Below are 12,053 nucleotides of genomic sequence, written 5' to 3' on the forward strand. Positions count from 1 at the left end.
TATTTTCCTTTCCTTTCCTTGATTCTTCAGCTTTTAAGTCTTTCAGACTTGCTTTGCTCACGGCTCATCAAATTTTACAGGAGCCATTTTGAGTGACTAGACAAAGTAAAATGTAGGTTGGACTGAGCGTGTGGGTTTGTGACCCAGGGTGCATATGTTCCAGGACTTGGCTTGGTTGAGTGTTCAGGAGAGCACTCCTGCTGTCAGGATGAAGTACTTTTGCATTCTTTAGATTTTTTTTCAATATCAAATTTGAAAATTTTTTTTCCCATTTTCACTCAGTTTATTTTTTCATTCTGAAGGGGAAAAAACCTACGACACACACTTGAGTGTGAATGAATAAGAGACAGCCATTCTTCCTTTTAATCTGTTTTTTTTAAAGAAGTCACTTGTAGTTAATGCCTTTATAATGTATAGTATTGTTCACTGTCTGTGTAGCCTTCCTATTTGTCTCTGTGACTGTCACTTGTTTGAAAAAGATTGATCCACTTACTTAGATCCAGACATTTTTTCGCTTGTAAAGGACAACAGTCACCAGCTGGATAGATTTTTCTTTGTGTTTGTTTGGTTGTTTTTTTTAAACACACTTTTATTCAGAGTGGCTTTTGACAGCTAGGTCACACCTGATAGTCTCTCCACTGCTCTCAGTCCTTCTAAATAAAATCTTTGCCTTAACACAATGTTCACTTCCAGCTTTGGGCTGAGCTGTGTGGCTTCCTTTGTAGAGTGGCTACAAGTGAGCTAGAGGCAAAATAGTGATTGTGAGTACTTTCTGGTCAGTCTGTTATGTGCATCACCTCTAGGTTTTGCTAGGTGTTTAAAAATCCAGCACAGCACTAGAACACCACTCTTAACTTCTTCCTTTAAGCTGGCTGTTGATTCTGACGGCAACAGCAGCAAAACCTTATTGCTCCAGCAAAACAGACACAAAAGCATCCACCCTTTGCTCTTCTCCGTGTTGAGACGAGATGTTCTGCCGCAGGGCCCACAAGTGAGAGAGCCAGCAGATAAAACGTGCAGCGATAATGAAGGCAGCAGTGGCCCAGGTCTGTGTGTTTATTTCTGGGGCTGAGGAGGGCGCACAGCCCCGCCGGCACACTGCTGCCGAAGCTGAGCCCCAGTGTAGATGGCGGCAGCACAGTAGAGGATGCTCCGTTTGGAGGGATATTGATTTCCTCTGCGATCTGTGTGTATTTTTGGGAGGCCTGTGTGCCGGGATGGCCTCTGCTCCGTGACTCACTGATGGAGACTGCTGCTAGAGCGCCGGCCTCAGGCTCTGCGGGGCCTCCAAGGAATAGCTCTGCCCCCCCTCTCTGTGGGAAGGGGCAGAGGGTAGAGGGCACCAGCATGCTTAAGCAAATCTGCCGCTGTTCTTCTCCCTCCTCGCTGCATGCTCTCACCTTAGAAGCAGCGGCACCGCTCGAGCTGGGGAGGGGGAGATGGTGTGAATATGTAAAACAAAGACAATGTGAATTCCCATGTACTTATTTGTTATTGGTTCTGTGTTTTCCCTCAAACCACAATCAACCATTTTGTACTTGGAAATCTGCCTGTGTGAAGCAGCGAGTGTTGCTGTATGTTCTCGTAGATGGTCAGGGCATTTTTACAAAGCACAGCTGCGATCTTGCTTCCTTGTTGTTGTGTGATTGACTGTCCTTCCAATAGCAAGTGAGCATATGATTAGTGGAGCTGCTCACTGTTCTCATGCAGCTGTCACTTCACATCTCCCTGCTTTAAATTCTCCTTCTCTGTTCCAAGCGTGTTCTCTCCACTTGACTCGATTGCCTGGTTAACTTAGCCGTGTTACGCTTGCAGATCTAGTAGCAGCAGTCATTTTGAATCTGCAATGTAAATGACTCTAGAAACTTTATTAATTGTGCTCCAACTTCTCTCGACGAGACTTGGTTCTGAGGCTGGAGGCCTCGAGATGAGATGTTCGTTTACTTCCATTTAACACCCCCCCCCCCCTTCTTCCCCTCCTTCCTTCCCCTGTCGGTTCTGCCAAACAGAAGGAGAATGCAGGAAAATATAAACTGTTATTGTTAAAATGTTTGTTTGTAAAGAACTTTCATCTTGTATGGCAGCCCACCCTCCACAGGAAATCATTTGGGCTTTGCTTTCATGTCCGTCCCCTGACAGTTCCATCCTTTTGTATCGCAAGCTCAATGAATATTCAGGGGTTTCTCCTCGGGGCTTGTGTACAATAAAAGAGTCAACGTCATGAAAGTTTCTTTGCAAGCCCCCCCCCCCCTTCCCCTTTTTTCTTATGTGCTCTGTTTGAAATATACACAATTGTTGGTGTTTGTGCTGCGACGTTACATTGCAGCTAATGAGCAAGAGATGTAGAAGCTATTTGGTTCTGACTTCACTTCTGATGTAACTCAATTTGACAGTGAATAACAATTTGTAATGTCTCTTCATTTGTTAGAAAGGTGAGCAGTGCTTGTGTTAACAGCTTTTTATTTTATTTACTTTTACAGGTCAACCAGATCCAGAAGACTGTTGTCGACCCTCTGAAAAAGTAAGTGTCAGTTTCTTGTGCTGCTTCTGTGTTAAATGTCCAGCTTTAAATCTGAATCTGCAACAGGCCGCGGTCAAATAGTTTTAGTCTGCAATATTTGCATTTTTAGGAGAGCCAGATCGTGAACTTTTCGTGTGAAGAATGGTAAAAGCGATTTAGCTCAGTTGTGTCTTAAATTCCATATGTGACTGTGGAGCGATCAAAACCCGGTGCCCCGTGTCGTTTTTACTATTTAACCTTGCTCTGCATATCTCACTAACTGAGTGGAAAGAATAGCTGCAGTGCAGGACCTCAGGAAGGCCTCCAGTGTAGTAATACGCATTATAAAAATGAACTGGGAGTTAACAGGGCTGCTGTGCTGGTAGTGTCTGGAAGAAAGTTTATTTGGTCTTCGTTCCTAATACTCGCCCCCATTTGAGGAGGCAGTGAATGCTATTCCATTCCTTAAGCCTCACTTTGCACACACACGCACACACGCGCAAAGCAGAGGTACTGAAGGGAGTGGCTGGACAATCCCACCCGTCTTCCGGAGCGCTTGTTAAGGTTTTCTTCCTCCTCCTGGCTCCTCCCAGGAGATTAAATACTGTGAAAGAGAGCATGTGCATACTGCTTGTATAGATTTCTATAAATTTGTGTTCAACTTTCTCCCCTCGTGAGACACTCGTTTTGTAAAGTAACTAATGTGAAGAGAATACTCCATCAAAATATGGATAGGTCAGGTCAGCGTGTGTATGTGTGTGTGTGAGCGCGCGTGTGTCAACCCCTCTCTTCCTCATGCGCTCTGGTGGCGGAGCAATGACAGGATGGAATGGTTCTAATTTCCTCTTCCTGGTGGGCGGCAGGCGGACGTGTGGGCAGGCTCAAAATATGGCAAAGGGCCCAGCTTCCTGGGCCCAGAGCTGCGGATTGGTTCAGGAGGAGAAATGTCTCAGGACAGTGCACGCTCTCACACAAACATACACACGTACACAAACACCAGCTCCGATTTTAGAGGGGGCGCTGTCTCACAAAGATGGTATTTAAGATCATAAAGTTAGGCATTTACATGAGTCTAAAACAGAACAGAGGAAGTGAGTTCATAAACAAATTTTAATGCCAAACTAAACTGACCTTTCTGTTTACTTTTTCCTTCTTAAAAACGCAACGCTATTACTTATTAGTTTATCAAAGTGTTGTCTATAGAAAACCAAGACGCACAAGCTGCTATACTTTAAAGCTTCCATTAAGATTCCATTAGTCCTCTCACTAATGAATATTTGTAACTGTTTTTCTTGTCTCAAAATACTCTTCTGGTGAACTTGTGTCATTGTAAAGACAATTAGAGAAGAGTTGAAAAGGAGAACGTTATGTTAATGGAAGACTTTCAATGGTGTGTGTGTGTGTGTGTGTGTGTGTGTGTGTGTGTGTGTGTGTGTGTGTGTGTGTGTGTGTGTGTGTCAGCTACATGATTGTGTCCATGTGATTGCTATTTCAAATTTTGGCATCCATTCTTAATGCTTAGTGTGGTAAAACGCACAATAAACAAACGAAAAAGCAGCCCCCCTCTACTCTGCCCCCATCCTGCGTTCAGTGTCTCCTCTCTCTCAGGCCCAGACGTGCGTTTCATCCACTCTGCGGGGTCACTGAATGACATCACTATGTTTATGCGAGGGGAGGGGAGTGCGTGGGCATTGAGGCATGTGTGTTATCTGGGCCTTGTAACCTAGCCCTTTTTGCTCCGTTGCTCTTTTGGGTGAAATAGAAGTCAAGCCTGTTTTGAGACCTCTGCCCTGGGTTGAGCCAGGACTGGACAAACCACCTTCATCCCTCTCAATCAGAGGAACACGCTGCCCTCAGAGCAGGTTGTGGGGTTTGGAGCCAATGGGAGTTGTTGACCTTAGCTCTGGGGCTGATGCAGGCTTTTTATTTTTATTTTTATTTTTTGAGGGGGGGATTGTTTTTTTGTAAAAAGGATGTTTGTTTTTTTACCATCTTATCTGGTGTATCGCGCACTGAGGCTGCGTGAGTTATGTGGGCTTTAAAGCACTAGGCAAGTCACAGCAGATCACACTCTTTCTTTGCACGCTTTTTGTTTTTTTTTGTTGGAGACTAAGGAGATGTTGCTAGCATTTACGTCACAGACATTCCCATGGTCTACTGCTTTTAAACCATTTATACAACAGGTGGTAGTTATTTCACTTTCACACCAAGCATATTTTAAATGAAGGTGCCACGTGATGTGACCCTAATTTTTCTTCTGAGACCATGACGAACAAAGGTGGTAATTTACACATAAACAGGTCCCTTTCCCATATTTTTAGTGGTGTGTTTTAAACTGATTTTTTTTTTCTTTTTTTCAGTAGTGAGTTATGTGATGGTCATAGTCAAAAGTGACAGCCAGCCTGCTAGACTGAGGGTGTCTAGACCAGACTTGGGCTTGGCTGCTGGGTCAGGCTGGCCTGTATGTGGATTGGCCTCGGCTCATAAACACACTCTCTGCTCCAGATGCTATTTCCATCCAGCCCTTTTTTTTTTTTTTTAACCACACCCTGACCTGTCACGTGGACAGTGGTGTATCCTTGGCCCCTTTGCAGCCCTCAACCATCTTAAGAAATCACCCAGACTAGGCTCACCGCAGGTACAGACCTCGCAGGCTGACCAGTAGTTATCCAACCAAGGCCAGGATATCGAGGGAAACATCCAGGGCCTGGACATTTCTTTTCTTTAAAAAAACCAAAAACTGTTATTACAGTGTATGCATAAGCACATTCAGGTTCTCATGTGGGGGAGGGTAGTGTACCGTTGAGTCACAGTAACCGAATGTAACACTGAAACTTCAGCGTTCAGTGTGGAAGTGACACTAATGGGTTAACAAGTAGTTGGCTTTGTGTCTAGCTCTTTTTCTCCTCCTCCAGCACAAGGATAGCATTGGCCCTGAAGTCTCCCTGTGCTCAAACATAGTAGTTGCAGACAGCGTTGTCCCCTTTTAGCGCGCAAACAGCAGGCCACCGTGGTGTGTCATGAGGAAATTGCACCATGCTGTCAGGTGAACTAGAATCCAGCCTTTGTGTTGTCTGAAAGCTGGTTTGCTGCTGTGTTGTCATCAGCCCGTAGGACTGCATTGGAAAGCAGTCATGCCTGGAGGGCAGTTGCATAATCCCTTGGCACTTCAAATATGCGTACACTGGAGCAGATAGTAGATTTGAGGATCGGCATCCACCCCTGCCGTAAACTGGGCCAGAGTGGTATTTTATAAATAGCGGTGGAGTGTGGGCTGCTGGGTTGGGCTGAGCTCGTTGATGTCACTGAAACACTACAAGACCACTCCTTGCTTAACTTCCTGTCGGAAACAATCTCTGCTTGTCTGACATGGAGTTCGCACCACTCCCCCATCTGGCCTGTAGTAAGGTGCACGTCGGGCAAACGCAGTTGTAATCCAGGATTTCATAACAAACTCTCGGCTTCTCTCATCCGCCACACAGAACAGGGCAAGGGTTGGCATGGAGAGGAACGTAAATCATGAAGCCCACACATTTTGTGGCTAATAACACTATGGGCCGAGGCGCACACAATAAAGTATTGTAGTAGTGTGCCTACACACTTGATAAATTGCTTTAAATGAGTCATTCAGAAAAGGCTATATCTAATTCTTTATTACGATTGTTTTTATTGCTGACTCACATCTGGTATGCACCTGCGTGACTAATCTTGTGGCCTGTTTTTGAAAAACAAAGTCAGTGCTTTGTGGTTTACATTTTAGAAAGTTGAAAAATGTTCCTTTTCTTATTCAGGCGTTCAATATTTTGGTTAAAGTTATACCAATTGTTATAAATCATTAGCCAGATCTAACCTGAGTTTAAAGAAATAATGTTAATGTTACAGTCTAACTTTCAGACATGTTAACTTGAAAATTTCTATAGTTTTATTATTAGGTTAGACGTGTTCTGTATACAGTTTTCCCGTTCCCTATTAAAAACAGACACAAAAGCAGTGCAACAAGTCCCAGGATGAAGCTCCGATTCCTGTTGCTAAGTTACAGATGAATGTTTTCCTATTTTTAGTGCTGAAGACTTGGATTCTTGTTGCAAGAATATATTTTCATTTGGAATATGATAATTGTCACAAAATGAATTGTTTCATGCCATTCTGAACTACAGTAATTAGATAATAGATTAGAGGAAGCTTAATGCAGAGCTGTCCTCTGGGGTTTGAGAGTACCGCTACAATAAGATGTTGAGGAGCGGGATTTTATTAAATCATAATGACTTTTATTAAGATACGATGCAATGCACAGTGCATGTCTACAAATTACATGGAGACGGGAAAGTTGTTTCTGTATTTTTAGTAACTTCACTTTCTCTCAGGGAAAAAAGAGGAAAGTTTGATATGTATGTCTGGGATCTTTTTTTCTTTCGTTGCATGGATTCACACGGTGCGCATGCATGTTGTTTTCTGTGTGCTGGTGTTTTTCAGGTACAGTAGTGTCTTCCCCAGCCTTAACATGGCAGTGAAACGTAGGGAACAGACGCTGCAGGACTACAAGCGGTTGCAAGCCAAAGTGGAGAAATACGAAGAGAAAGAAAAAACGGGGCCCGTGATGGTCAAACTGCATCAGGTAGCGTCAGTTTTAAAGCTCGCGTCGGCGCACGTGTCGATCCACTCGAGCTCTCCCTCCAACTGCACAGGAGCAGAGTTCACTTGCTCTTACATGCTGTCCGTATTGTGAATAGAGCACAATAGGTGGAAAAAGACACAAATGCTGACTGGATATGAACAAAAATAGTTGAGCACATGCATACTGTACATGTGCGCTCCTTCACCCACGCAAGCTACCAGGCTCTCAAGTAGTGCCTTTTCAAAAAGGCACTGCTGCACATCTACAGGCACGTAATTGAGAATTGTAGACACACACATACACATATATACACACACACGCACACACCATGAGGCCACTACAGAAGCACACATTCACAGATAGTGCTGCAGTGTTGCCTATGCTATTGCTTCTAACACATCCTCACATGGTGAGCCACCCACACACATTGAGAAAAGCACTGTCAGGGGAACAAAGCCTTGAAGAGGCCCCTACATCCATGCCCTCTGAGTCCCTGTGCACTTAAAGAAATGATCCTGACAAAACACTTGCACGCCATTTCAGTTACAGCTGGCATGTGTAAATAAAACTAAAGTGAAGAGAGCATATCATAATGCAGCTGAAAGACAATATGTTTCAGTTTGAATATAGCAACTCCCCCTTCCCCTTAATAAAAATTCTCACCCTCTCACACTTATTCATTGTGCATTCCATAACTCCATGCCTACAGTAGACTACCCACTAATACATTCACACACAGATCAGTGGTGCTGGAGTCCACTCACAGCCAAGTCTGCCCACATTACCCACTCCTCCTCACTTTGGTCGTGATTACAGCCTTTTTTTTGCACTGCTTCTCCGTGGGAATTAAGCAAATATCTTTCAGAACAATAAGAGAAGAAGACAAATGATGGCTCAAGAAGTGAATTCACTTCAGACTAACTTGTTTCGCTTTGTAGGTATTATTAATCTGTAGCTCCTTAAGCTTATTTTAGCGAACGAATCCTTAATGTGTAGTGTGTATTGCATCGCAGTGAAATGAAAGAATGTAACTCAAAGTCAGAACTGAACCCTCAGTGACCAGTTCTTTTGTTTTGCTCTCTCTCTCCGACATCACAGGCAAAAGAGGAACTCCGACCGGTCAAAGATGACTTCGAGGCCAAGAACAAGCAGCTCCTGGACGAGATGCCCAAGTTCTACCAAAGCCGCATCGACTACTTCCAGCCCAGCTTCGAGGCTCTCATCCGGGCACAGGTTAGTGACCTCCATCACCTTTAAGTGCACACCCAACGAACCTCTCACAGCTGCAGACAACCACCCTCCCTCCCACCCACCCACTGCTCCACTCTCTGAGCGTCGGTTAAACAGTGCATAAAATATCTGATGAAGGGTGTGTATAACCTAGGCAGTCTGTCTCCCTCAACGTTGCTCTAATGTGATTAACCCTCAGCGACGGCCCACGCTGCTGTGTTTAGCTGAGGAAGGCCTCATCTGTCTGGCTCCACTGCAGCCCTGCAAGCCTTCCTCTAACCTGAAGCTTCTCTTAAAGCAGCTGGGTGTCTCAAGTTAGCGCCACTATGTCCCCCTCACTAACCCCAGACCTGCCTGGCCATGTCATTTCCTCCTTGGGACAGCCACTGGCACAATCCTAATAAGTAAACTAGATTATCCCAGACCTAATGACAATTATGGAGTTCTGTGATGCACTTTGAACTTAGCAAATTAGCAGACATATAATATTTCCCCACATCTTTTATCTTGAAGCATTAAATAAATCTTACCTGTTTTTGTCTGGTGCAAGAGGTCCCATTAGGCACGCTAGCCATGTCATTCTTGCAGCTTTATATTTATTCATATAATTCACACACATGAATGAACATTTTCACATTTGCACAGCCATGTGTGGGTGGTCAGCGGACCTCGTCCCCAGTGCTTGTTGCATGTGCTTGATTTGGTCCTCCACACCCTTTTCTCCCAGCCGCTTGTTGCTGCTCAGCGTCCAGCAGCAGAAAGAAAAAGAATAAAGGGAGTCTTTGTTGTCAGGCTTCAGTTTCACTATAACAAGTCCTGTCCAGCAACTGTCAGAGGGAGACACCACCTGACCTGTCAGTTTCTACAGATGATGATGAAGTGAGGCATTGTCTTCATTTATTCATCTTTTTTTTTTTTAGTTGCTTCTCTTACAGTGGATGCTGTGTTTACTGAATCGAATCCAACTTAAATTATTCATTTTGTTGTCAAAGGTCAAAGTGTGACCTCTCCATGTAAATATTAAGCAGCTGGGAGTATGGTATGTTTAAATGGCTGTTTTACCCCAAGCTGCTTCTTTTTTTTCTTCTTTTTTTTTTGGGTAGGTGGTCAGCTGCGTGAGCCGGCGTTTACTCCTCGTGGTGACTTGACTAATTGTAATGGTAGTCTTTGGTACAGAGGGCGCCTAGACACTGATCTGGTGTACATTATCATCACAGTTCATATGGACATTTCCGATGGCCCTTTCAACAAGCCACTTTTGGGAAAAAAAACATATCCGCTTTACCCCCACAAGCAGCAGTAACCCAATACTTATAGCCCACTCATGTGGTTTAGGTGGCACATATTGGTATAAACATGCAAAGGTCTTTCAGGCGGAGCACTTAAAAAGGCTTGTATAAGGTGGTTTAGAAGCAGTGTCTGGTCTGCTTATGGCAAAATTCTCGTTCTGTTGTGACCCTTTTAGTGAAACAGTAAACTTTTCCCACGGGTCTCTCAGTTGGTTTTGTTGCAAGGGAACACGTGCAATTTTAGAGAAGTCGGTGTCGTCCCCCCCTTAAGGAGCATGGCATCGTATGCATCGCTGCATGAATAAATATTGAGATGTGTGTGTGGGTTTCTAGGGGTTGTATTTCCCAGTACTTTCATTCTCTGCCCACTCTTCTGGAGTCTTGTAATGTGATTAAAGTCTATTAATCATCAAAGCAACTCTCTAGGGAGCCTGACTCATGAACTAAGGGGAAGAAGCAGGGGTGGGAAGTGTCAAGAAAGCTTTCAGTGAACACTCTCTATCTCTTGTTCAGATTGGGAGAGAAAAGCAGGGTCACTACCCACTGAAGTGCTGGGTTTTGGGGCTTTGTCAGAGTTGTTTGATATCTGTGGGCTCCCCATTCTCCTCTCAAGTCACTTCTCATTAGCAGGGTTGAAGTAGTATGAGAACAGCAGCTTCAGACTTGTAAGTAGAAACACGATTAGACTGTATTTGGTGTTCAGATTTTGGATTCTGGTGTTTCCTGAGAGGTCTGTGGATCGACCTGTTCCCATTTTCATCAGAGGACAGATATTCTTTTCCCCTGCCATCACAGACTTACGTTTTTATTTTTCCTTCTCTACCCACCAGGTGGTCTATTTCACCGAAATGTACAAGATTTTCAGCGAGTTAACAGACCAGATCGACCAGGCAGGGTTGACTGACGAGCAGAGGGAGAGGGAGACAGAGGCCAAGCTCACCGAGTTGCGTGCTCTGTCCATTGTCGCCGACGACTGAGTGAGGAAAATACAAAAACGGGCTCTTTTCATGCCTCTCTGAATGGATTGCACTCTCTTCAAGCTCCTCCAGAGTTCAAACGGACAGCAGTGACCTAAACCTGATTATCCATTTGTTTCCTTGCGGCCTCATCCCCACCCCCAATTGCTCTTGCACTACACCCTAATCTTTCATCATCTCAGCAACTCAAAGCAGCTGAATGCCACATTAACTAAGCCATCAGCCAAGTGCAACATTATAAGCCAATATGTTGTCGTTTATTTTTATTTTCTTTTAGTAAAGGAATCAGACAGATCTTGTCAGAACTAATTAACAAGGTTACGCTTCATGGTTTCAGAGGTATCTATAACCATTTGTTTCTAATGTGTAAAGTGAGCAAGGAAATGTTTCTATTAGTCACATCTGCCTTGTTGGCAGCAGCGTGTGAAATATAGTTTTATTATCCAACTTTGAAATTACACTGGAAGGTGTTATGTAATGTAGTGTAGGTTTAAAAAAATCTCTCAATTTTGGTCTTTTCTGGTAATCTGTGAGTTTAGCTCTGTGCCATTCTGTGTGAGGGCTTTTTATTGGGGTTCATCAGAACACATTAGCTCACCTGTGATAACATGTCTGACTTTGGATATAACATAAAAAAAAAACAAAACGGTGTAACACGGAGTGGTGTTGAAAGGTCGACTACTCAGGCTTCAGACATATCCAGGTTTGTTTTCTTTTTAAACCCCACAAGTAAGAAAGAAAAAAAATCAAAGGCTGGTGCGCCCTCTAGTGGAAATAAAGTGACCCATATTTTCCTTTTGTTCACACCATCCATCCCTTTGTTCTATGTTGGTTAGAGTGTGTGTTAGCAAAGAATCTCACACATTGTTGGCAGCCTTAAAAAAGTATTTTTCTCTGTATCCTCTACATCAGGGTTGGAAGAAAAATGTTTTATAGTCTTATTTTTGGACCAAATCATGCTCTCATCACATGCCTTTGTTTCCACTTTCCATCAGGTAGAGCCTTGGCATGATAACTACACTACATAGTAATGTAAACACACACTGAATGTTACTCATTAGTGAATTTGAAGTTACAAGTATGTTGACTATTTATTTTTTTTGTGGCTTTTTATTGTGTAATTACTGAAGGAAATGCTTAGCCGGTTGCTCGTCTTTGTGTTCTGCAATGCAGACTGTCTGATTACACGCCAATAACTGGATGAATGAAGGTGCTTTTCTAAGTTTAAGTTATAGTCATGGTTGATTTTTTTTTAAATATACCAAAATGAATACTTTGTGATCAGATTGGGTTTTATGTAAGTTTTTAAATAACGTCGGATGATATTTTCTGCTTCATTATTATCATCATGCAATAAACTAAATGCAAGAAAAGCAACCAGTGACTATTTTGCTGTTGTCTTGGGTTGATTTGTGGGCGTGTGCTTCTGCACATGCCTGAGT

General features: G+C 43.5%; 1 protein-coding gene across 1 annotated transcript in view; it reads left to right on the top strand.

Moving 5' to 3' along the window:
• The window catches only part of bin3 (bridging integrator 3), a 30,860-nt gene extending 18,872 nt beyond the window's left edge, over positions 1-11,988 (top strand). The window contains exons 6-9 of the mRNA XM_005729389.1: positions 2,481-2,521; positions 6,974-7,115; positions 8,214-8,348; positions 10,465-11,988. Of these exons, the coding sequence (XP_005729446.1) occupies positions 2,481-2,521; positions 6,974-7,115; positions 8,214-8,348; positions 10,465-10,611 (465 nt within the window). The 3' untranslated portion in view covers positions 10,612-11,988. The remainder of the gene's footprint in view (positions 1-2,480; positions 2,522-6,973; positions 7,116-8,213; positions 8,349-10,464) is intronic.
• The last annotated feature ends 65 nt before the right edge of the window (positions 11,989-12,053 follow it).

Source organism: Pundamilia nyererei, unplaced genomic scaffold (genome assembly GCF_000239375.1).
Source record: "Pundamilia nyererei isolate P.nyererei 1_Seehausen unplaced genomic scaffold, PunNye1.0 scaffold00033, whole genome shotgun sequence".
In the NCBI taxonomy this organism is placed as follows: domain Eukaryota; kingdom Metazoa; phylum Chordata; class Actinopteri; order Cichliformes; family Cichlidae; genus Pundamilia; species Pundamilia nyererei.